The sequence below is a fragment of the Zalophus californianus genome, chromosome 3 (genome assembly GCF_009762305.2).
Source record: "Zalophus californianus isolate mZalCal1 chromosome 3, mZalCal1.pri.v2, whole genome shotgun sequence".
NCBI classification, from domain to species: domain Eukaryota; kingdom Metazoa; phylum Chordata; class Mammalia; order Carnivora; family Otariidae; genus Zalophus; species Zalophus californianus.
In genome coordinates, this window is record NC_045597.1 from 124,377,184 (window position 1) to 124,402,964 (window position 25,781).

At 37.4% G+C, this 25,781-nt stretch overlaps 1 protein-coding gene across 12 annotated transcripts in view; it reads left to right on the forward strand.

Annotated features, from left to right (window-relative positions):
• The first annotated feature begins 2,123 nt into the window (after positions 1 to 2,123).
• MARCHF7 (membrane associated ring-CH-type finger 7) overlaps positions 2,124 to 25,781 on the forward strand; it is a 51,242-nt gene continuing 27,584 nt past the window's right edge. For 3 of the 12 annotated variants that reach the window (XR_003519151.1, XM_027589763.1, XM_035726643.1), the window contains exon 1: positions 18,292 to 18,456. Coding sequence is in view for 10 of the 12 variants with exons in the window: in XM_027589763.1 (XP_027445564.1) it covers positions 18,304 to 18,456 (153 nt within the window). In the remaining 2 variants the exon portion in view is untranslated. Of the gene's footprint in view, positions 2,278 to 2,342; positions 2,641 to 7,947; positions 8,031 to 11,385; positions 11,452 to 16,650; positions 17,862 to 18,291; positions 18,457 to 25,781 lie in introns of those variants that run through there. The other 9 variants (XM_027589766.2, XM_027589767.2, XM_027589764.2 and 6 more) reach the window with 9 other exon arrangements.

Here is a 25,781-nt window from a genome sequence, read left to right on the forward strand (position 1 = left end):
ATTTTTAGTTCAGAAAAATATAGTGTCCACTGTAACCCATCTGTATCCACAATTCCTATCAAATTGTCTTTAACATAGGAAAATCTCAATGATTTGTTGATATTGATAGTTACATGGAAACTCAAATCAGAGAAGGCATTTTAAAAAAACAATAACCATTCTTAAGGAATAAAAACATAGTTATCAGCGATCTTTACCCAATTACTAGCATCACTAAGAAATTAGAGTCTGGAAGGTATGTTTAGCATAGAAAATTGGAGCCACACTCACCTCTGCTGATATCATCAGTTCTGGGTGGGGATGAAGCCATAATCTGCCAAAATCTGAACCATTCTTGCCAGGTTTGGGGGTTCTGTAGAGAAGTTACTGCTACCAAGTCTGACTGCCATAGCTCAGGAAAATGGTGCAGTCATTCCTCTTAGCGTAGAAAATACTTGAGAAGATGTTTAAGGGACCTATAAAATATTAAGCCCCAGAAACACAGTATTAGCAGTGGTTTAGATATGGAATACAATAGGTAAGTTAGGGAATGCTTACAATGTTCCAGGAACTGATACATTATCTCATTTAATCCTTTCAACAATCCTATAGGATACAGGTATTGTTATTAACCCCATTTTACAGAAACAGATTTTAGCAAGATTAAGGAATTGCTCAAGACAAGAAAGGTAGTAAGATAAGAGGCAGAACGAGGATTTATACTCATGCAATCTGGTGCTTCAGGTGTGTATATCAATAGCCACAATGCTAGAGGTATATTCAAACAGGCTGAGAAAAAAAATGTGTTTCCTAAAAAGGCCAAATTAATTTCCTCTAAAGTAATGTGTTCACTGTATCCCATACCAGGTGCTCTTTAACTCACATCCTAAAAACACAGACTGGCATTTACCTGCCAACTTTAAATAATAAACTTTAAATCTTTAAAATTTATAATATTTTACAATTTATTTATAATAGAAGCATAGACAATCTGTTAATCTCCCAGAGTGAAATGGGATAAGTGATAGTGCATTCCCTTCAGATGAAATGACAAAAAAATACATATAAACCTCATACTTCATTAATTGAAATTATTTGAATCCAATGCATTGCTTCAAACCTAATAAAATAAGACACTTTAAAAATCAGGTGCCGTGAGTAAGCCTACAAGTTTCAAAAACTTATCTTTACCGGTAAAGAATTTTTATGTTTGATAAATTATTCAAAATACGCACATTATCACCTGGATCCACGTAATATCTAAATCCACATAAATTGTGGCTTTCTTCTCTAACTTACTCCTTTTTATTTTTTACTAATCATTTACGTATTAAGTTTACCACATCTACAGGTTTTTCAAAGTTTCGCCTAATTTTCACCAGACCATTTACCTCACAATTTTCTTCCCTGTAAGTGAATTTTTACTGCCAAATATGTAGCTACATTATCAAAGATCAGTATCACGATTTTAAAAGCATAACTGTAAAAGTATATCACCACCAAGACTTAATGACCACCAAGAAGGTACGGTCCCGGACAAACCGGCCCCTACCCTGAAAGGGGAGGGCTCGCAGACCACAAGCAGGGCGGGCAGGGAACGGGAGGAGGGGAGGTCGGAAGAGGCAGTGCTTGATTCAAGTCCATAAACATTCGCTGCGCCACTTACCAAGGGCCAAAAAAAAAGGAAAAGGAAAAAGAAAAAAAAATAGCTGGGCAGTATTTCAAGCAATGGGTCCTGCAGGTTTACGGGAGGGGGCAAGAGCCTATGGCGGGGACTCAGGCGCCGGAGAGCGGTAGGGCTGGATCAGAGCCTCTCGCCAGGCAGGCGACGGAGGCCAAGTAGGGCCGGGCCTCTAGCGCCCCGCTCCCGGCGTCCGCACCCTCGCTGGCCCAGACGCCAGCCCGCCAGCCGACCAGCCGCAGCTGCTTACCAGTGGCGCCTTGCTGCCTCCCCGGGGGCAGCCCTTCAACGGTTGCCGCAGTCAGAGCACCACCCCGCGGTAGGGTACGTCGAGCCCGCCCGCAGCTCTCGGGTTCCGGCAGGACCGCCCCTCTCGCGAGAAGTCGGGGCGGGGGGGGGGGGAGGGGGGAGTCCGTGAAGCGGGGGGAGGAGAAGAAGGGAGGGGCTTTAACGGTGGCGGCTGGTTCTGCGCCGGATCCGGGAGAGGGGCGGGCGCCATTGTGCTTCTCTGCGGACTGTTGTTCCTCAGTTAGGGGCCTAGAACTCCGAGGAGGAAGGCGGTGGTGTGGTCGCTGCGAGCAGGACGCGCCTTGTTCAGTGCCAGCTCGGGAGCAGGGGTAATAAGCTGCGGCGCTCGGGCTTCTCCCTCTCGGGGAGTTGGTTCTAACCAAGGCCGCGTGGGGGAGGGGAGGAAACGAAGTGCAGGCCTGGGGACGCGGAGACTGCTTCCCTCGTCTTTAGTTGGGGCGGAGGAGCGGGGCGGAGGAGCGGGGCGGTTACGAAGGGCGGCCGGGCGCAGGCCTCCGCCGGTGGCCCTTCGTCTGGTGGTGGAGTTTGTGACGGGTAGACAGGCAGATTGTACGTCTTCCTTGTGGTCGGCGAGGGCGAGGGGCTTGGGTCCTGCTTTGGCCTTCGGCGGCCTCTTCTTGGATGGGGGTAAGGAGGATTCTCCGGATCTCTACGGACCGGGAGTGTCACGAGTGAAGTATTTAGTGAGCGCCGTGTAGAAGGTGGAGAGGGTTGGGACTCCGCCAATCCGGTCTCCATTTGAAGGGTCTTTGCCAGCCCTTTAGTTGCGGTGAAGATTTGCTCATTGATCGCTCCATTTCTTGAATATCGTGGTACTTCGGGATTTGTTTTTTATCGTGGGAAATTGTTCTTCAAATAGAAATAGTTGATGGTATATATATATATATGTATAAAACCTGTTGGCATAAGAAGTGAAAATAATGGAAGGCACCAGTTGTAGAATTTTCCCTCATCTTGATGGAACTGCGTAGTGAAGATGAACATGTACGAAGAAGCACCATAAAATACTACAGTTATTATTTTTTTCTACGTACACATGTAGATAGTAATGGGAAAATCTGTCCTGGAAATGGATTCGTCACAACTAGTGTCGTTTGGCACTACTGAGAGTAAATGTGCCAAAGTGAAATTGAATTTAGTAAGATTTTTTTTTTTAATTTTGTAGGACTTTTTAGTTCTTTTTGTAAATTATTTTAAACCTCCCGGTAGTCCCTTCTCTCCTTTCTATCTAGAGCTAAAGTAAGGTTAAAAATGAATTTTTGATTTAAAAACCAAACGATATACTTTTGTTAACAAGGCACATGGTGTAACTAGATTTTTTTTCATGAGATAAACATTTTGATTCAGGAATGGGGGTCAGTATTTCATTTACAGCTCTACAGCCTCTTGTGAAACAGTTGTGTATGAGGCATTAGAGTCAGAAGATCTGGTTTTGAGTCTTAATTTTGCCATAATTATTTAACCTCTTCAGATTTTCCTTGGAAACATAGCAGTTTTCCTTGAGTTGAGGTGAGGATAAAATTAGATGAGGTAGCCGGTAGTAGTCAACACCTAGGGGATGTAATACTCTTGGGAGTGAATTTTTAATGGATATAAACAATTGAAATTGATACCTGAAGTCCAGGTGTTTATATTCTGATCAGAATAACCTTAAAATTTTACTCTGCCTGTAATATCCCCTTCCCTCCAATAATGTATTTCTGTAAGTTCCATACTACAAATGTTTTTAGATAAGAACTTTTTACAACTTTTCCTTTGCTCTCTAAATTATGCCACAGATGTAAGCATGTGGGTATGCATAGTCTTGGCTTTTTTCCAAAGTTGCATGGAGAGTCAGATGTCTTGAATAAGAATGATTAAAAATTTCTACTTACTTAAATACAGGTGATTACTCTTTGCTATGCTGGCAAGAGAGCTTACTTTCCAAGATAAAGCCCAAAGATTCCCTTATATAGACATGCACATATGTTCTACATGAAGATGTCATAATCAACTGAGACGTCATCCATGGCTCTCATACAGCCAATTTTTAATGAGCTCCATAGCCATTTCATACAACTCTTCATCTCGCATAAGTTCAAGAGTTGCCCATGTTTTACTATTTTAGGAAAATAATAGTGCAAAATTACCAAGTTATGTATAACATTTTTGATAATTTGTTATTTGTTGTATTCTGGCTACTAGACCAGGGCTTCACATTACAAGAATGAGCTTGACATAGCATCCGCCTTCCACAACTCAGAGTTTAGTCATGAGGCTAATGTATAAACAACTACCGCTGTTGCCTTGATTTAAGAACATAGTAGTACTGTGGGAGCACAAAGGAGGGGTGTTTAATCTTTGGGGAAATTTTTTACAGGAAGTATTGCTTGAACTGAGATGTGAAGATGACTAGCAGTTTGATAAGGAAATTCCAGAGTCATGGTATCTATTTTGTTTTAGGAATGGACAATTTGTTCCCATAGCTGCAACAAATTGAATGGAAGGTGACATGAAAGACCTGCTGTTTTAGAAAGTGCTCTATGCTGTTGGGAATGGAGAGCTATTGTGTCCCTAAGTCCAGTAAAAATGATTTTTAGATTATCTTTACTGACAGCATCCTTCTGTTACTGCAGATAATTAAGTGCCAATAATAAAGAACAATGGGAAATGTATAAGTGGAATGTAGGGTGAAATGCTTGCATCAAACCTTATTTTTAACCAACAAATTAAACTGAACTAATGAACCTTTTAACTCTTAAATGTAACAGGATTAACAACTGATCACAGTAGGATTACAATGTAAAATGAGTAAGATTTTGAATTACTTGTAGGAGCTCTTTGAAATCAGTAAAGCAAAATTCTGTTGTAATGAAATAATTTATCTTCTCACAAATCATTATAGAAACTCTATCTTTAGAGTTGCTAATAGTAAGATGAACCCAAGGGTGGGTATAAAATTCTAATTTGAGAGTTGGCTGGGGTTTAATTTTCATTGATCTTAACTTTTCTATTCTGGTCTGAACTCGTGGTCAAAACTGGTTTTTCTTGCTCTCAAATATATTTCTCAGTGGCTCTACCAGTTAAACTACGGAAGTTGAATATCTGGTTTTGAAATCACCTACTGTTCTACACCCAGTTTTGTCAACAGCCTTAGAAGAGGGCAAATTTTGAACCTTAAAGCTAGGTTCTCACCTTTCACTGGGATGATTGCACTCCATTGTAATGTGTTTCTCACCCTTCAGAAAAAAAACCCTAAAATTAGGTGTCCCCTCCGAGTGAAGATTGAAACTTGACATTTATAGATTAAATATACTTCAGAGAAGAACAGATTATCTTATAAAGTAGTGTAGACTTAATAGTCATATTTTCTCTTGAAGATGTTAGACATTTTTCTAATTATTATTTAAGGCATGGGTATATCTTTGTATCTTAAATAGCTGTCATCTAAAAACCCAGAGGCAATTTTTTAGAGGACTTTTGGTGTGACCATGCACAGCTTCCATATCTTCAGGTTCTCTGGGATCAACAAAACACTAGCATTTCCCATTTAAAATATATATCTATTTTTTTCCCTCAGAAGCAGATTTTTTAAAGAAAAGGCTATACCAAATAGAGGTAAATAATGGAATTATGTTTGCAATTCCGGAAGACTAGTGGCTATTAAAGTACATAGGTATTTTGTGTGATAACTCTGGCCTTCATGCCATGAATTTATTGTGTAGTAATATTGTGCGCTTGACAATTCACTAACTGGAACTCCACTAGATGTTTAAGATAAATTCTAAATTAGACCCTGAAATAGAATCAGATTTTTCATAGAAACTGGGTAAATAATAATTGTAGCAAAATTAAAATTAGGATGAGTTATGATACTTTATTGCTGCATAGGAAACCACCTCAGAACCTAGTGGATTAAAACTGCTGTTTACTATTACAGTTCTGTCTACCTGTTGAACAGTTCCATTGGTTTTGCCAGGGTTCACTCATGTACCAGCATTCAGCTATGGGATTTCTCAGACTGGAAGGTCCAAGATGGCATTACTTGCATGTCTGATAGTTGGTATTGGTTCATATTTAGGCTTTGCTTCATGTGGCCTAATGATATGGGAGTCTCAAGACAGCATTCCAAGAGAGTGAAAGTGGAAGTTGTAAGACTTTTACAGCCTTGCAGATCATATAATGTCACTTAACACTGCATTCTCTTCGTCAAAGTAAATGTCACAAGACTCATATTCAAGAGGGGGAAAATCAGATTTTACCTCCAGCAACATCACAGTATAAAGAGGTATGCGTACTTGGATGGGAGGGATTTGGAGCCATGTTTTATAATTTACCACAAGTTGCTTAGAATAGTTTTAAGTACAGGCACTTTTAAAGATGTCATGATTGGGATTTTCTTTAAAATAGAGGATGGTAAAATAGACTATAAGGTAAGTCAGGTGTTGATGATTGTTGGAGACTGTTGATTGGTACATGGAGGTTTACTACTGTCTCTAGCGTTTGAAATTTTTTATAGTAAATTTTTTAAGGCATACTCAGGTACTTGAAACATTCTGTGAGAGATTTTAACCTTATCTTCTACTTAATATTTACTAGAATAGTACATTTTAGCTTAGTATTTATTTCTCTTGTGGTATGTAGATACTAAAAGAGGGTAGACCAGTAGTACTGCAATTTAGGGAATTATTCTTAGAAGTTCTTTATAGATTTTATTAGAAGTTATTAAAAAACATGTCTTCATTTGCAAATAACTGTTTCCCTTAATTATAAAAGGAAGACCAGGTACATTAAAGAAATTTTGGAAAACTGAATATAAAGCAGAAAACAACCCAACCAGAGATAACAAAATGTTAATAATGCTTATTTTTCCCAATATTTGGGAATATATGTGCATATACTTATATAGGCAAGGTTTTTTTTTTTAAGATAGTAATTATTTTCCTGTAATAAATCTGAATGACTTTAAAAAGTCTTTTTACCATGTGTTAAAGACACTTTTTTTTAAAAGATTTTATTTTAGAGAGGGAGGGAGAGAGAGCAAGGGCAGAGGGGGATGGACAAGCAGACTTCGTGCTTAGTGCAGAGCCCAATGTGGGGTTCAGTTCCAGGACCCTGAGATCATGACCCAAGCCGAAATTAAGAGTCGAATGCTCGACTGACTGAGCCACCCAGGCACAAAAAGATAAATTTCAAGTAATGAAAAAGCCAAGAGAATGTCTTCTAAGCTGTATGAAACTTTTTAATAGTGATAGCATTGCTTAATAGTAGCGAGTATTTGCTGAATACGTAGTATGTGCCAGCAAAGTTCAAAATATACCTTGGAAGTTGGTACTATTATTATCCCCATTTTGTAGGCAAATAAATATTAGAGAAATTAAGCCTAGGGTCACAACGAGTAAAGGACAGATCTCATAGCTTGTGTTCTTAACTGTCATTTCTGCAAATAGTTAGAAATTGGCTGGTGTGCCAAAAATTGGGCAATGCTTAATTTATCTTGCCTGGCCTCAGTTTCATATTTATTTTTATCTTTATTAATTAATTAATAAAGGGAAAGTCTTAGGTGTGGGCCATACTATTTGTGAGTGTAGATGGGCCTGAGGCCTTTTTTGTTAGTCTAGTTATTTGGTTTATGACTACTGTGTGATTCCTTGACCAATCCTGAATAACACTGTTAATTGTAAGTAATGGAACAGAGTGGTCTAGAGAGTGATGGGAAAGGATACAGGTTATTTGAGAGATCCCTTTATAAGTAGGATCAGCAAAAAACCTTTTAACATTATGCTGTCATTTTTCTGATCTTAGGAATTAATAAGCTTTCTAAATTTGGTAATCAGGAGTCCAAGTCATAGTTGGTAAACAATTTGTGGTAGTGCTCAAAGAAACCTTTTCCCTAAGTAGGGAAATAGGTAAAACTCCCTTGGTCTTAAGAGTTTTCTGATACTGCCAGAAGCTTTTCAGTTCACTTTTTCATTGTCTCCTATTTTTATTCTTCAAAGGTCAACTCAGATGTTACCTCCTCTGAAGTCTTTCATCTGGAACTTTTGGCTATTCCCAGTCAGTGCTCCCTTGGCATTTTCAGGTTTTTGTTGTTTTTAAATACAGTTTTCAGTGTGGTGTGAGTGTCTGATCTAGAAATTGGTGTAATTGCTAAATCTCTTTGGTAATTATTCTTGTTGGGCTTCCTGACTCTGATCCTTTTGTCAGTTTTGAAAAAATTTCAGCCAGTATTTCTTCAATATTTTTCTCTGCCCTGATCCTTTCCTTGTGTAAATCCAACTAAATGTACACATTTCCTCACTCCTCTTTCGGTGTCTCTTAAACACTCTCTTCTATATTTATTGTCGTCTGTTTTTCCATGCTTCATTCTGGATAATTTTCTTTTAGCCTATTTGTGTAGTTCTTCAGTTTTGCTTACTTTATCGTTAAATGCATCAGTTTTCCACTTTGCTAACATTGGGGCCATATTCATCTGGTTTTGCTGACTCATACCTCTTGGCAGTGGGTTAATTTTTTTTCCTTTTATTTTTGTGTCTTGTAATTTTTGGTTAAATGCCCAGCATTGTAAGTTAAAAAAAAAGTGGAAATTGAGATAATATTTAAGCCTGGATATGGACATACTCTACTTCTGTCAGACTGTTGGTGTGATGGGTTGAGTTGGTTTAGTCTGTAGTTGAGCCAGGCTTGAACTTTATCATCACTTTACCTTCAGAGTTTTTCAGTAGTAGACTGCTATTACATAGTGCTTGGTGTGAGGGCTGGGGTACTGGAGGATTTCTTTTAGTATTCTTTCACTATCCTCAACTTCCTGCAGGCCCTGCACATCTGTATCATAAAGAGTCTCTCTCTCTCTCAGGTTGTAACTCTCTCAGCAGTAGGCTGCCTTTGTTTCTTATTTGAAGCAAAGCTCATGGTAAAAGGGGGTGTTCTTAGTTCTGTATATCTTTCTCTAGTCAGTCAGGCTCTCTGTGCCTGGTCCTCAGAGGTGGGCTGTCTCAAAATTTCTGTTCTTCTTCCTGCCTCCTAGAGTCCAGTGTGCATGCAGACCCCTGCCATGCCCCCCAACCCTCCTGCACCCCAAAAGCAACTGATCTCTGCCTTGTATTGATGGGAGATCTTGGACAAGCAGGTTTCATAGCCCTGCAAGTGGCCACAGACCTTTGCCTTGTATTGGTGTAGGATCTGTCCTGGAAGTGGGTTTCATACCCCCTTTCCTAGCCACAACCAATCCCACCTTGTACTCCTGTAGGATCTGGAGCATGGATGACCTTCAAGTTCTCTCTTAAGCATAGGCAGGCTCTGCATGGTCATAACTATAGAGAATGAGACTTTCAGCTCTCCTGTTTGTCCTCATTCTTTCTTAGGAGCTCTCAGTGGAGGTTTTTGCAAAAGACTCACCTTGTGTCGAGGCTCCCAGAGTTTCTAAACTGTCTCACACTAGCAGATATTTATTTTTAGATATTTAAGAATTTGATAAATTTCAGCTGTTTCTTATCAGCCTTTTTGTGGCCACCTTTGTTTTATTTCTTCTTGTGGAGGGGCTCACCCATTCTTTGTTGTTCAACTCGTAGCCTCAGCTCTGGTGCACTTGAGAAAAGTGATTTAATAGATTATCTGGCTCATTCTTGTTATGTTAGGAATTGGAGTGATGTTCTCTTATATTTTTCTATGCATTAAGCAGTGAGGGAATATTTAAGCCCAATTTTATTTGTTTTATTTTGCTTGAAAATCAAGCAGAGACAAGTTGGGAGACTAGTAAAATCAGTATCCACATAACCATGCCTTATGCATATTCTGGGCTTTGATTTCTTCCACAGGACTGGTAAAATGAAAATTTAAGTTTTCTAGAAATTACAAATGTTCCCAGGGTGGAAATCGCTTTTGTGTTTTCATATCTCTTGGAATCCCATTTTCCCTTCATTACATTCTTTTCATTACATATCCTTAATTGTCTTGTCAGGCCTCCATTGCTTTTAAGAGGATGCTTTTTATATTTTAATCTAACATTTTTCATTGTTTTGAGGAAGGATTGCTTTGAGTAATCTATCAGGAACTTCAGATTCTCTTCTATAGCATTTTGTATATCTCTGCTATTATACTTGTATCACAGTTATTTTTGTACTTATTTTTATTCCACTCCCTCTACCCCTGAAATATGAGTTTCAGGAGATAGGTTTTATTATTATATTTCTAGAATTTAGCACCCTACCTGGTATATTGAAAGTACTCAGTAACTTTTTTTTTTTTTAAGATTTTACTTATTTATTTGACACAGAGAGACACAGCAACAGCAGGAACACAAGCAGGGGGAGTGGAGAGGGAGAAGCAGACATCTCGCTGAGCAGGAAGCCCGATGTGGGGCTTGATCCCAGGACCCTGGGATCATGACCTGAGCCGAAGGCAGACGCTTAACGACTGAGCCACCCAGGCACCCCAAAAGTACTCAGTAACTTTTAGGGGTTTTTTTGTTTGTTTGGTTTGGTTTGGTTTGGTTTTTTGGTGGCAATTGGAAATTAGGTGGAAATAGTAGGTTAGAGTTCTGGATGCTGGGCCAAAGAATTTAGACTTCCTTTCTAGTAAGGTACTAGAAAAAAAGAATTTGATTGGAAGTGGCACCATTACTAGTAGAATGAAATACAAAAGATGAAAATGTGAGTTCACTTTAGATAGAGCCAAGCATGGTATTATTAGAGACTGACTTTGTTGGTTTACCCAGAGTGGCTCTGGTAATCCAAGTAAAGTCTTGCTGAAAACATTGTAAAATTCAATTTTAATTTGTTTGTATTCCAGTGTGAGTTGTGAGAGAGTTTCTCAGTTGCATTTAACATGTGATTTTGAGTTCTTGATAATTTGCAGATAAGATCAGGCACAGAATTACAGAATTTTACATGTCAGGTGATGATACAGAATTTCTTTAGGCTTTTTAATCTGAACTGAGAGAAGGTTTAAGGCAAGATTATTTCCACAGAATAGATTTGCATTGTGCTGTTAACTTTTTTTTTTGTTAAAGATCCTTTATAATGTTCAGCAGGTAACTGGAAAACATGAACTTATTTTGAAGAGCTCTTCAGAGAGTTTCTTAGGAAGCCCAGCAGAATGAAATTACCTTTGGGGGGGGGGAAAGCCAATTTTCCTAGTAGCTAACAAGTCACAGCTTTATGAGATGAACAGACTACATAAATTGTAGAGTTTGTGTGAATGTATCTATTTTCCATTCCTGTTGCTTATGTCAGTCATTATTAAAATGCCTCAAAGTGAGAGGAGGGTATACTGAACAGGGTGAAATCACAACCGGTTAGGTAAACTAGCAGTTAAATATCTGCTCCAGAGAATCTTCACCCAAGTGACCTCATTTCCAAAGCTGAAAAGTTCCCTAAAAGTTTCAAATATTGATAAAAATATTTTTGTCGCTCATTTTCTTTTTTCTGCATTCAAAGCAAGTCTGGAGAATGGAAAATCAGCCCCTTGGAGCTGGCAGTACCTCAGCTTATTCAGATATGTTGGTAAGAAACATGAACATATAATTCAGGTGGACTTGTGATGCCTAGGACTTGCATGAGGCTTAAACAGAGTATAAATTAAGTATGCTGTGGAAATTTCATACCAATCATGAATGCTGTATACAACTTGAGTGGGAAGGCATGGCAAATAGTCACATCCGTTCTGCTCAAGCTCATGCTCCACTGTCCTATCTGACTTATAAAACACAGGTTTAGGGGTGCCTGTGTGGCTCAGTTGGTTAAGCGTCCAACTCTTGGTTTCGGCTCATGAGTTGGGCTCATGCACTGAGCATGGAGGCTGCTTAAGATTCTCTCTCTCCCTCTCCCTTTTCCCCCACTCCCCCCCCCCAAAAAAACAAAACACAAGTTCAAGGATGAAAGTATCAAGAATTTCAAGATGTCAGGAGCAGAGCTTTCAATCAAGTGTAGCATCTTGTACTTCTGCATGTGTGACATATTTATGAAGCCAGCCCTTGGTGGTAATGTTCATCTAATTACCAAACAGCTGTCTAACTCAGGAATCAAATCTAAAGAAATTTAGATTTAAAGACGTACAATGTTAGAAAAACTGAGAGACTATTATACTGACCATTGAGGAAAGATTGTACTTAGGAACTTTTTTGTGCTGTACTCTAAGTCTTGGTTAAAAGTATTGAACTTCAAATACCTTTTTCTGATAGTTTGTTCTTGCTTATACTTTTCTGTTACAGCACTTACAACAATTTAAGTTACATGATTATTTGTGTGGTTTGTTTGTTCTCTACCTGACTGCATCTTCATAGTCACTATCTCAGTGCTTACGTTCAACGTCCTCTCATCATCATGTTCAGTATTAATGTGCCTAGCACACACTAAATATCTAGGTTTGAAAAGATGCCTCCATAGTACTCTGTAAGTGGTCTGGTAGCAGTCTTTCAAGGACTGCACGTTTTATTTTTTTCTACATTTTTCTGTGCATTTGACCTACAACTTATGCAACCAAATTATGTAAGTTTTCTGGTTAACACCTACATTGTCAGAATTCAATCAATTTATGTAGAGGAGTTGCCAAAAATAGTTTCATAGAGTATAAATTCTGTATCTCAGAGGACTCTGCCTCTTTGCCTTCTCCCAAGAGATTTGTTTTGAGCAGATTTCCTACTAGGTTAGTTTCATTCCGCAAGTAAGTCTGCAAGTAAGAATTGAGTATAAATACAAAGTTAAGTATAAGGTATGATTAAGAAGTATAATTGTTATAGAACTATGTGTAGGCCTATATCTCTTAAAAAAAAAACATTTTGTCTTTCTGTTAATATCCTCATCACAAATATAGTCCCTTGTTCAGTATTTTTTTAATAGTCCTTTGTTTAGTATTTTTATAGCTATCTTAATAAAATGAACCTGCTACTTGTTAAATCATTTATGGGTTTTTGCATGTCAGTATTTAACCATTGATATTCTTGTTACTAATGTATACCTTCTTTGAATGTCCAGTTCTTAATTATTTTTGATAAAATTTTATATGGATGTAGTGTAAATGGTTTATAAAAAGCTGAAGATAGGGGCGCCTGGATGGCTTGTAGTTTAGGCGACTGACTCTTGATTTTGGCTCAGGTCATGATCTCAGGGTCCTGGTATAGAGCCCTGCATCTTGCTTTGCTCAGTAGGGTGTCTGCTTTGGGATTCTCTCTCCCTCTGCCCCTGACCCTGCTTGCTCGCTCTCTTTCTCTAAAATAAATAAATCTTAAAAAAAAAAAAAAAGCTAGAAGGTAGAAAAGATTTAACCAGGTCACTTTTAAGAGACAACCCAAGGACTATTAATAATTGTCCTGGGAAAATGAGCAGGAATTACGACTTTTCTGGAGATTCTGGACAAACCAGGAAATATGGTCATCCTATTTTAAAAAGGAAAAGAGGAGTACTTTGCCCCACCCTTCATTTCCAGTCTCTTTCCAAAGGCAGTTACCTTCAACTTTTAGCTGTTCCGGGATTTACCTTCACATTTCTTTTTTTTAAGATTTTATTTATTTTTTGACAGAGAGACACAGCAAGAGAGGGAACACAAGCAGGGGGAGTGGAAGAGGGAGAAGCAGGCTTCCCGCTGAGCAGGGAGCCTGATGTGGGGCTTGGTCCCAGGACCCTGGGATCATGACCTGAGCCGAAGACAGATGCTTAACGACTGAGCCACCCAGGCACCCCTGCCTTCACATTTCTGAAGAATGTTTATACTGTTTAGCAATTTTTCATATGTATTTTCCTTATTTACCCTTGTCTTCACTTCCCCAGTCACCTCCATCCTACAGCATGTTTGTAGCAAAACTGTTGATTCAATACCTTATGTTTACATTATTGTAACTAATTAATATTCACCCAAACACTCCTTTTTTTTTTTTCAGATTTTATTTATTTATTTGACAGATACACAGTGAGAACACAAGCAGGGGGAGTGGGAGAGGGAGAAGCGAAGCAGGCTTCCCGCTGAGCAGGGAGCCCTATGCGGGGCTCGATCCCAGGACCCTGGGATCATGACCTGAGCGGAAGGCAGAGGCTTAAGGACTGAGCCACCCAGGCACCCCGAAACACCCCCTTTCTTGAACAATAACTGATAATGGAGAAAATTTAATTGCCGTTTGTTCTTTTGTACTTAGCAGTTTTTCTTCCCCAGTTGTATCATGGTCTGTGCCATATATGCCAGAATAGTTTCCATATGCCCCACCTTCCTCCCCCCTGAGCTTTGCTTCCATTATCTGCAATCCTGCTCTGGTCTGGATCCTATGCTTTCTATATACCTTTGGAACTATTTCTTGGGTTCTTTGTCTAGACTTTTCTTTCTTAACAGTTTCCTGGGTTCCATGTTTGTTTCTTTCATTTTTTACACTCTCATTTTCATAGGACAATACTCTTCATTTATCTTCCTTTGATATTTGTCTTGTTTTTTGATCTTTTTAAAAGATCTTGCATGTCTGAAAACGGGTCCTATTCTCCACCTCACATTTAATTGATTGGAATTCAAGGGTAAGCATTTTTCTCAGTACAACAGGCATTGCTTCATTGTCTTAAGATTTTTTAAAGTTGTAATTAAGAAGCCAGTACAGGATCTTCTCTTCATTTTTGGTGTTCTAAAATTTCAATATGATAAATTGTGCTTAGTGTTGGTCTTTTTTTCTTTGATCCTTCTGGGTACTCTCAAGCCCTTTTAATGTGGAGATTTGTATCCTTCAGTTCTAGAAAGTTTCTTTTATTTCTTTGGTAGTTTTCTTTCTTCTCTCTTTATTAATCATGGCTAGAGTCAGATGATAATTCCCCTGGTTAGTTCTGTTTTAAAGTTGTAGTTTCTATTTCTGAGAGGTTTCCTCAATTTATTCCCAATAATTGTTGAATTACTCATTTCATTGTATCACAGTTTTTAAAAAGTGTATCCCATTTTGAATGTCCACAAATTCTTTATTATACTCCAATTTCCTAAGCACCCTGTTATTTTATGAATGGATGTCTTTTGGTCTCTTTGAGAGTAGTAGTTAGCTATTTTCCCCAAATTTCCTTTAAGTTCCTTTTTGGGGGGACGGTTATCCTGGTCTTTCATATCGGAGGGTTTCATTGGATACTTAGTAATCCTTAATGTTTATCTGTTTGAAGGAAACACAAAAAACTGATTAGAAAACTCTTGGTGACTAGTGGACTTTGCTGTGGGGTAGGATGTTCTTGTGGCAAACTAGCTTGGTAATTGGGAGCAGTCCAAATATCAGTATCAGAAATCTTACCTCTGGTGTTTTGTTTTGTGATCCAAGAGTAAAATCCCTTAATTTTATGGCAACATTGTAGAAATAGGACTGGGAAAAAGTCCTCAGGTCTCAGCATTGAGCATATAGATTTTATTTTTTACACTTACCTCTGCAGATTTGATTGTATACTTGGGTGGGATGAATTGCCTCTGAAATCCTTATTCTTGAGAGAATAAATACTTTTTTAAGAATGAAGCTAGGGGAAGAATTTGGGGTTTTACTGCTCCAACTACAGATTTTATTTTAAGCCCACGCATCTTCTCTTTTATGGTATCTTGTACCTTCAGGTCATGGTTATTTTTCTTTCTTTTTTTTTAAAATATTTTATTTATTTGTTTGACAGAGACAGCTAGAGAGGGAATACAAGCAGGGGGAGTGAGAGAGGGAGAAGCAGGCTTCCCACTGAGCAGAGAGCCCGATGCGGGGCTCGATCCCAGGACCCTGGGATCATGACCTGAGCCGAAGGCAGACGCTTAACAACTGAGCCACCCAGGCACCCCGGTCATGGTTATTTTTCATGTGCTGAGGCTCCTAGTTTCTACCTCTTTCTAAGGGCCTAGGGTGTAGTTTTATCTTCTCTGCTTAATTATTGTGCCTTTACTCCTCCTTTGGATTTTCCAAATACACATTGAAATCTCTTGCCTTCTGTGGCCCCTTTGGATTCATTTACTGTCGTTCTTTTTTTTTTTTTTTTAAGATTTTATTTATTTATTTGACAGAGATACTCAGCGCGAGAGGGAACACAAGCACGGTGAGTGGGAGAGGGAAAAGCAGGCTTCCCACGTAGCAGGGAGCCCGATGCAGGGTGAGCTGAAGGTAGACGCTTAGGACTGAGCCACCCAAGCACCCCTCATTTGTCGTCTTATCAGGGTTTTGGAAAGAGGGGCAAAATAGATGCATAAGGATAATCTGTCATGTTTTAACTGGAAGTTCAAAACTAACCTTTTGTGATAAGCTTTCTTTTATTTAATCATATTTCAGTGTGACTTACTGTGGTTTGTCATTAGATATTTTTAGTGGAATAATTTTAATTGAGAATGAGTTTGTGTTACATCTTTTTCATGTTTGTTGTATCCTCTGCTGCAATATAGATTATATGTTTTGTTTTTTCCTCTCTTCATTCTCTTTTCTGTTATTGCTTGATACCATGTTTTTAAATATTATCAGCAAAGTAAATTCTTTTGTAGTAACTTTTAAGGTAGAAAGTGTTGATTGATCCGAAGTTGGCAAGTTAATGAGGTTACATACCAAAAATAGATTAGATATTTTTACCTTAAATGTTTAAATTTGAATTTTTTTTTATCTTTTCCTTTTTTGGGGGGCAGGGGTGGCGGGTGGGGTGGGAGGGGATAGAGGGAGAAGGGGGGAGATAGAAAATCTCAAGTAGGCTCCATGCCCAGTGCAGGGCCTGAAGCAGGGCTCCATCTCAGAATCCTGAGGTCATGACCTGAGCCGAAATCAAGTCAGATGCCTAAATGACTGAGCCACCCAGATGCCCCTAAATTTGAATGTTTTAATAAAGCAAATATATCTTACCCAAGTGGCATATCATTTAAGTGAAATGCATCTGTTTGTAGTTGGTTTAATGTCAATCCACTACCAGAACAAGAAGGCAAGTTTTGGCCTTGAAAGTGGGTGGGGAGAAGTTGAAGAGATTATTGTGATTTAAAGTTTTTTAGATTTATAAAAGTAATGTCTTTATAGCAGCATTATTTGTAACAGCCTAAAATTGGAAACAGTTCAGTGTCGATCTGCAATACAATGGACAAATTTATGTGTATTGATACAATGAAATACTATATAAACTGATTAGAGTGAACTAACTACAGCCGCATGCTACAATATAAATGAATCTCACAAATACAATGTTGAGCAAATAAAACCAGACATAAAAGAATACATATTATATCATTCCATTCATATACACACAGGTGTCCACCTCTGTTCAAAAGTAGAGCATTTCTGTGAATCCTTTTGTAAGCTGGAATGGTGAAAAGTGAAGAAGCAATTACCATTAGTTTATATGGGAAAGCTTTTGAGTGTTCCCAGATCCAAAAAATAACCTCTCAGACTTTTCTGTTATTGTACACCACATCTTGCTAATGGATACACAGTATACATCGAGATAAAGCACAGAAGCTTGTAGACAGAGTTTAAAGTTATGGTGGCTTGATGCTGAGATAAGTGTAGTTCCCCGGGGAATGAGGTTGGTATTGTCACTTGCTACTCAGGGTACACACTGCCTCTATAATGCTGCAAAACAAATGCTGAATGGTGTTTTTTCACTTTTCGTTGCCTTTTTATAAAACCAAAAAATTGTCTTTGGATTTCTTTTGGTTAACGAAAGCAGGTACTATATATAGGTCTTTCATAAAAGTGATGTGGCATAATGTGGACTTTTGAAAAGTGGGAGATATATGTATAATTAAAAGATCAGACATAGCTATTGTGACTCTTGGTGTAGGTTCAGAGGAATGTTTAGTAAAGAAAAGTTAGAAATTATTCTCACTTTTGAGAAAGGGAGATAGGAAAACAAATTATAGCATAAGGTAGTGTGTCTTAAAAGTATATACAGAGTAGAAGCACACAAAGAAAAATGGTTGATTTCATACCATGACAACGAATTGAATGGGGAATGTATAGAGTTTCCAGGTACGTACAAAGTCCTGTGAGGGTATATTGTGATAAGGGGGGTGCAAATAGTACAGTGTAGCTAATGCTCATGGTTTGAGTATTAAACACTAATAATAGATAAGAATAGCAAGACAGCCAAGAACAAATTTGTCTTGGATTCCATAGAGACAAAATTGAGTAAGGAAAAAAGCCCAGGCTTTGGAAACAACCTCAGTTCCTCATCCCTCTTTCATCAGTTTGCTTCATTCTATGGTCAGTAGGAAGCCTTTGATGGACTTTAGACTTCTGCCTTAGAGAAGAGGGGTGTTGATAGTCTCATAATTCACAATGTCGGATATAGTTAATTTGCATGGTTAATTCTTGATTTGAGCTGATGATTAAGGAGGATTAAGAATCAGAGATTTGCATGTTTTCCCAAAGGCAATTAATCAACATTTGCATTTCACAGGAAACCTCCAGAATGGAGTCTAAACCTTCAAGGATTCCAAGAAGAATTTCTGTTCAACCCCCCAGCTCTTTAAGTGCTAGGATGATGTCTGGAAGCAGAGGAAATAGTTTAAATGATACCTATCACTCAAGAGAGTCTTCATTTAGACTGGATTCTGAATATCAGGTAACATCTTAATTTGGAATGTATGTACACAGTTTCTTTCAAAATCCTTGGGGCCACATGGTTTTTAGATTTTAGAAAAGTAGTGAGTGTCGTTAATAAGACACTCAGATGGATCTGAGGCATCCTGTAATAAAACACACTAATATCTGCAGGAAAATGAATGATTATTCACACCAAGTAGCAAAAACTCAGTGTTTTCAATCTTTGTGGAATTCAAAATTATGAGGAAGGCTTTGTGGTCTTATGTAAAATCATCATACTGTATTTCAAAGACTTGGAAACCTATTTACTTAAAAAACATAAGTATCAATTTAAGTATAAATTTGACTAAATTAGTCAATGTGGATGACTTGGTCAAAGGATCAAAAACTGCATCCTTTCTTAACATTATACCTATTCATCTGACTTTTCTCTGCATGTACACAGAGCAGTGGTAGAGTAGTGATTGTTAAGTTTTTCTTTAGTATAGCTTCTAAGTATTTTGCTTTTAGTGGTGGGTGATTATTAAAAGACTTGTGAAGATGTATTACTATCAGTCTTTGAGACAAATTTTGGGGCTTTATTTTCATGCTTAGTATAACGAGTTTGCAGATTCATAATCTACATAAGCTACTCTTACATAGTTAATTTTCCTTTGGATTGATAGCACTTACGGTTTTGAAATGGCTTATTAGTGTTATAAACAGTAGTTTTAGTAAAAAACAGTATAAATCTCAGAAGGCATGATTTCTAGGTTTAATGCAGTTCATATTCATCTTTCAAATTTCAGGTTATTATTGGCTGAACAGCTAATTAAATCATGTGCACAAGACTGATGTTAGGTAACTTGAATCTAAGAGAATCTTTTAGTGAAAATTTCCATTTAAGTATTTGTATAAATGTATATATCATGTGATATACTACATGAAAAAGTCTCATTTTAAAATATTTTTACACAGTAATAAGCATTTTATAAAATATTCAGAGAAAGACTAAAGTAAAAATCTTCTCTAAAATGCATATAATACATACTTCCTCACTTTTTTTTTTTAAGAGTTTATTTATTTGACAGAGAGAGAGATAGCGAGAGCAGGAACACAAGCAGGGGAGTGGGAGAGGGAGAAGCAGGCTTCCCGCTGAGCAGGGAGCCCGATGTGGGGCTCAATCCCAGGACTGTGGGATCATGACCTGAGCCGAAGGCAGACGCTTAACAACTGAGCCACCCACGCGCCCCAACTTCCTCATTTTCTATGAACTAATTTACTGAGTCTCATTTTAAATGGCTGGTTGATAATGTATTTTTTTATTCTGTTGCTAGACAAAAGGATACTTTACCAGAGGTACAGAATCACATATCTGCATCCTATAGAAAAGTTCTGGGTTAAATGATTATGACTTAATAAGAGCACAGATTGATTGGGGTGCCTGGGTGGCTCAGATGGTTAAGCGTCTGCCTTCGGCTCAGGTCTGATTTTTTTCCCTCTATTGTCTTCATAAAAAATTTGTCTACAGATCTTTTTCTAATTTTTCATAAAGCTTATTAGTGAGGAACAGACTCTGAACCCAGACTCTATTGCCTGGATTGGCGTCCTGTTCCACTACTTACTAGCTGTGTGAACGTGGGCAAGTTTCTTTATTACATCTTCCTTTCTTATTTTCCGTATCAGTCAATCAGGTTGTTAGTGTTAGATGAATTATTACACTGAATGAGAATAGTGCCTGCCACATGATAAACACTATATAAATGTTAGCTGCCACATTTGTTTTTATTTTAATTGTTAGAGTTAATTATATTAGCTGCTAAAAGTCTTGGCTGTGTTTAGAAAATTTATTGACATTCGCTTGAAAAGATAAGTATCTTCAGGACGATTCCAGCTTTTTCTTAACGTCCTAGATTACTTTAAAAGTCGTAGTTTTCATTGTGGGGGTTAAACAAATGCAAGCATAAAAAACCACTTATGTCTTTTATTGATTAAGATAAATCAGGGTTGGAGTTTTTCTTAATGTTTTTCAGTTGCTTCAAATGGCATCCAGTTTTTTTAATGGATTATAGGAACATTTCCAATCTTAAATCAGTTACTCCTAGCCTGCTTTGCTCTTTAGTTTTGATTTAGAAACTGAGACTTCTCTGTTCTTGCAAAAATTATTTTATATCTGTGTTTTTTCCGTAAAATGGTGGTAACAGTAGCTCATGTGTTTGTTATTAAGATTAATTGAAAGAAATAATACATTAAAGCACTTAAAACAACTGTGCCTGGAACTTAGTAAGGGTTCAGATGTTTCTGTTTATGATGATGATGATTGTGATTGCTACTGTTATCATTATTTCCTGGCTTTATATTGGCTTAAATAGATACATTTAAGGTATAGTGTAATACGTTGTCAGAATATTTAAATTACATACTATGTATTTAGTTTTATATAATATCCTTAATACTACTTAACAAAATGTATATTTAATGAATGAGACCTTTAAATGTCAGAGGGAATATTTCAAAATCGCTGAACTGCTTGCAACATAACACTCCCCTTGTCTCAGACACTTAGTAAAGCTGAAGCTTCAGAAAGGAGGTCAGGACTAGGCATGATAGATCAATTTCAGTTATGTTAAGGATTAAATAATAGGGAAATACCTTATATTTATATAGTGCTTAACATTTTGTAGAACATTTTTCGCTTTTAATTTTTTTAAATATAGCTTTTTTTTTTAAGATTTTTATTTACTTATTTGACAGAGATACACAGCGAGAGAGGGAACACAAGCAGGGGGAGTGGGAGAGGGAGAAGCAGGCTTCCCGCGGAGCAGGGAGCCTGATGGCGGGCTCCATCCCAGGATCCTGGGATCATGACCTGAGCCGAAGGCAGAGAGAGGCTTAAGGACTGAGCCACCCAGGCGCCCTTGCTTTTAATTTTAAATAGGATAATACTTGTGTCATTTTATAGGTAAGGATCTGAAATCTGAAAAGAGAAGTCGTTTCCCTCAGTCACATGACTAGTATATAGTGTACCTGAGTTTAAGAATCTAAGATTTACAAATAGTATTGTTTTTTTGGGAAAATATAGATTCTAAGTTCCGAAAAGTTGATTTTCTGAAGATCTTTTGGTGCCATTTGTTAGCTGGGCTGCCTCTGTTATTAATCTTGCTGATATTTCTGTTGCTTCATCTTGAAGTTTTTGTTACAATTTCAGTGGTTGAAAACTATGATCATCTTATCTCTTTGTTAACAGTAAGTAGAATTTTAAATATTTTTTTAAAGAAAATTTAATTCCTTTAATTCATATTGTTAAAAGTAAAAATTTGGGGGCGCCTGGGTGGCTCAGTCATTAAGCATCTGCCTTCGGCTCAGGTCATGATCCCAGGGTCCTGGGATCGAGTTCCACATCAGGCTCCCTGCTCGGTGGGAAGCCTGCTTCTCCCTCTCCCACTCTCCCTGCTTGTGTTCCCTCTCTCGCTGTCTCTCTCTCTCTGTTAAAAAATAAATTAAAAAATCTTTAAATAATAAAAAAAATAAAAGGTAAAATTTGGGAGCATTCTGTGAATATGTAACTGTTTATGTAAGTTCCATATATATTTCTATAACTCAATTTAAGAACTGCTAACCCCACTACACTTTTCCTTTTTTGCTTTGAGATTGATTACTTTTAATATGAAATAATGAGAGCCTTTTTATTTACGTGTTTTCTAGTTTGTAGATCAACTTACAGAGCTCAGTACCATTTGCATATTTTGCATACTATATTATCTCAAGAATTAAAAGAACCAGTGTCATTAACACATTTGTCTACTACAAGGTTAGCTTCCAAGGAACTAAATACATGCATGCATACATATAAATACAATTAGACAAGAAAATGAGAATAGTTTTAAAATGGAATCAAGAAAAACATAGATGAAGTACTGAGAGTGGGTCAAATTTGTGACACTGATAGGCATTTTTAAGCCCTGTACAGTGTTTTAGAGTTAAACTTGGACTCTTGGGCATCAGGAAGGTCACAGGGAAATAGAACCAGATCTATAAGGTGTTTTGTTCATGAGGAAAAGAAACCCAATTCCTCAAAGAAAGCAGTCCTTGGCAGTTTGGTCTGAAAGGGTACAGTGAATGATAGAGTGGACATTGTCTTCAGTGTAGTATTAATAGTATATTGCTAGCTTACTCAACTTGGTTCTTGGTAAATCTCTGTGTAAGCAAAGGACATGATGCCAAAGTGTACAGGTTAGTGAAAAACAGTTCTGTAAAGGGACAGTAGAGTGATCTGAATACCAGTTTTCTGGTAGTCTTCATCTACGTATTAGGGAGTTTTGAGTGATAAATGGACTCCAGATCCTCCTCTCTTGTGTATGTATAAGGTTTCTTACCTGGATTTGGGCATGAATGAATTCATAAATCTTAAAATCAGCTAATGTCTTTTTTTTTTTAATGAGAATTGAAAAGACTACTTATTTTGAATAGAAAGTAGAAAATAAGGCTTCACAGTAGTGTGGCAATGGATGCTCTAGCACGTGAATATTTAGAAGAGGTCAGAGTTCCATGGTGTTGCATATGGCTAAGATAATTTTGGTCTGGAAAATTTTCGAAACAGGAATTAGCAGTCATCACAGTCATGGCATTGATTCATTGAAATGAGGAGCCAAAGAAGAGCATTTCATTCTGGATTTGCTTCTGTTACTGTGTATTAAATAATTTCCAAGTTATTAAGCATTGTCCAGTGGATAGCATTGGTTGTATTTGTAGTAATTGTTAAGGTTCTTTTTTTTTTTTTTTAAGAATAGCTTTATTGAGGGGCACCTGAGTGGCTCGGTGATTAAGCATCTGCCTTAGGCTCAGGTCATGATCCCCAGGTCCTGGGATAGAGCCCCGCATCAGGCTCCCTGCTCAACGGGAAGCCTGCTTCTCCCTCTCCCACTCCTCCTGCTTGTGTTCCTTCTCTTGCTGTCTCTCTGTCAAATAAATAAATAAAATCTTTAAAAAAACAATAGCTTTTTTGAGTTATAGGTCACATACCATATGAGTCACCCATTTAAAGTGTACAGTTTCGTGGTGTTTAGTATATTCACAGAGTTGTGCAAATCATTACCACAGTCAATTTTAAAACCTTTTTATCACCTCAAGAAAAAAAATCCCAGAATCTTTAGCTATCACACACTGCCCCTCCCTCTCAGCACTAAACAACCAGTAGTCTACTTTCTGTCTTTCTAGATTTCCCAATGTTGGACTTTCATTTACGTGAGTAGAAACATACACTGTAGTGTTTTGTATTAGCTTTTTTCACTTAGCATGCTTTCAAGGTTCATCTGTGTTATAGCATATATCAGTACCTTATTCCTTTTTATGGATGAACACTATTCCATTGACTTGGGTATACCTTTTTTATGGATGAATAATAGTCCCTTTTTTGGATAAATCACATTTTGTTTATCCATTCATCCACTGATAAGACATTTGTGTTTCCATCTTTTGGCTGTTATGAGTAATGGTGCTGTAAATACTCATGTGCAGTTTTTATGCAGACTTATGTTTTCAGTTATCTTAGGTTTATACCTAAGAGTAAAATTGTTCAATCATACAGTATAACTCTGTGTTCCATTATTTGAGGAGCTGTCAGACTATTTTCCAAACTAGCTGGACCATTTTTATTTTATATTCCTCTCAGCAATTATGTGTGGGGGTTCTGATCTTGCCACGTCTGTGCCTACACTTATCTTACGTTTTGATTCTAGCCATCCTATTATGGGTGTGAAATGTCTCATTGCAGCTTTGATTTAGATTTCCTTGATGACTCATGATTGTGAGCATCTTTTCATGTGCTAATTAGCTACTTTTATATCTTTGAAGAAATGTCTCTTCAGATCCTTTGCTTATTTTTAAATTGGTCTATTTGTTGCTTTATCATTCAGTTGTAAAAGATTTTCGTCTTAAATACCACTTTTTCATTAATGATATATGGGAAAGCGATTGACTTTTTTTTTTATATTAACCTTGTGTCCTGCAGCCTTACTGTAATCCTTTATTCTACAAGGGATTTTTGTTGTTGATTCTGTGAGATTTTCCACATAGTAGAGGGCATCATCTGCAAATAAAGATATTTATGTCTTCCTTCCCAAACTGTGTACATTTTATTTCCTTTTCTTGCCTTATTGCATTACTTAGACCTTCCAGTGCAGTGTTTTAAAGGAGTGGTGTAAAGAAGAACCAAGTAAGCCCAACGTTAGTAGAAGAATGGAAATTAAAAAGATCGGAAGGTAAATAGAGACTAAAAAGATGATAGAAAAGATAAGTGAAGCTAAGAGCTGTTATTTTTTTTTAAAAAGCTAAACAAAATAGACTAACCGTTAGCTGGGTTCACCAAGAGAGGAGGATTCAAAATCAAATGAAATAAATGATACCATAAAACTACAAAGGATCATAAGGGACTACTATGAACAATTAGATTCCAAAAACTGGACAACCTATAGAAATAAATTCCTGGTAACACACAACCCACTAAACCTGAATTATGAAGAAGTAGAAAATCTGAACATACCGTTAATGAGTAAGGAGATTGAATCAGTAATCAAAACCTTCCAACAAAAAGTCCAGGATCAGATCACTTATATAAATTCTACCAACTTCTCAAACTTTCAAGAAACAGAAGAGGATGTATCATTCCTAGTTCATTTTATGAAGCCAACATTACCCTGATAACAAAACCAGACATGGACACTGTAAGAAACGAAATTTATAGGACAGTATCCCTGATGAACATACGTGTAAAAATTCTCAACAAAATATTAGCAAACCAAATTCAGTAATATATTATGAGGATTATACACCATGATCAAGTCGGGTTTATCCCTAGGATACAACAATGGTTCAACATCCACATATCTCATCAGTGTGATATACCACATTAACAAAATGAAGGAGAAATCTTCTTAAAAAAAAAATCATATCTCAGTAGATGCAGGAAAAGTGTTTGACAAAATTCAGCATCTGTTTATGATGAAAACTCAGCAAAATGGGTACAGAGGGAGCATATGTCAACATAGTAAAGACCATATATGACAATCCCACAGTGAACATCATACTCGGTGAAAAGCTGAAAGCTATTCCTCTAAGATCAAACTAAACTAAAGAGACAAGGATGCCTACTCTTAACTACTTTTGTTCAACATAGCATTGGTAGCTCTAGCCAGTGTATTTAGGCAAGAAAGAGAAATAAAAGGCTTTCAAATGAGAAGAGAAGATGTGAAACTGCCTCTCTTTTCCAGATAACATGATAATATTTATAGAAACCCTAAAGACTCCACTAGAAAATTGTTAGAACTGAATAAATCCAGTAGAGTTATGGTATGCAAAGTCAGTATA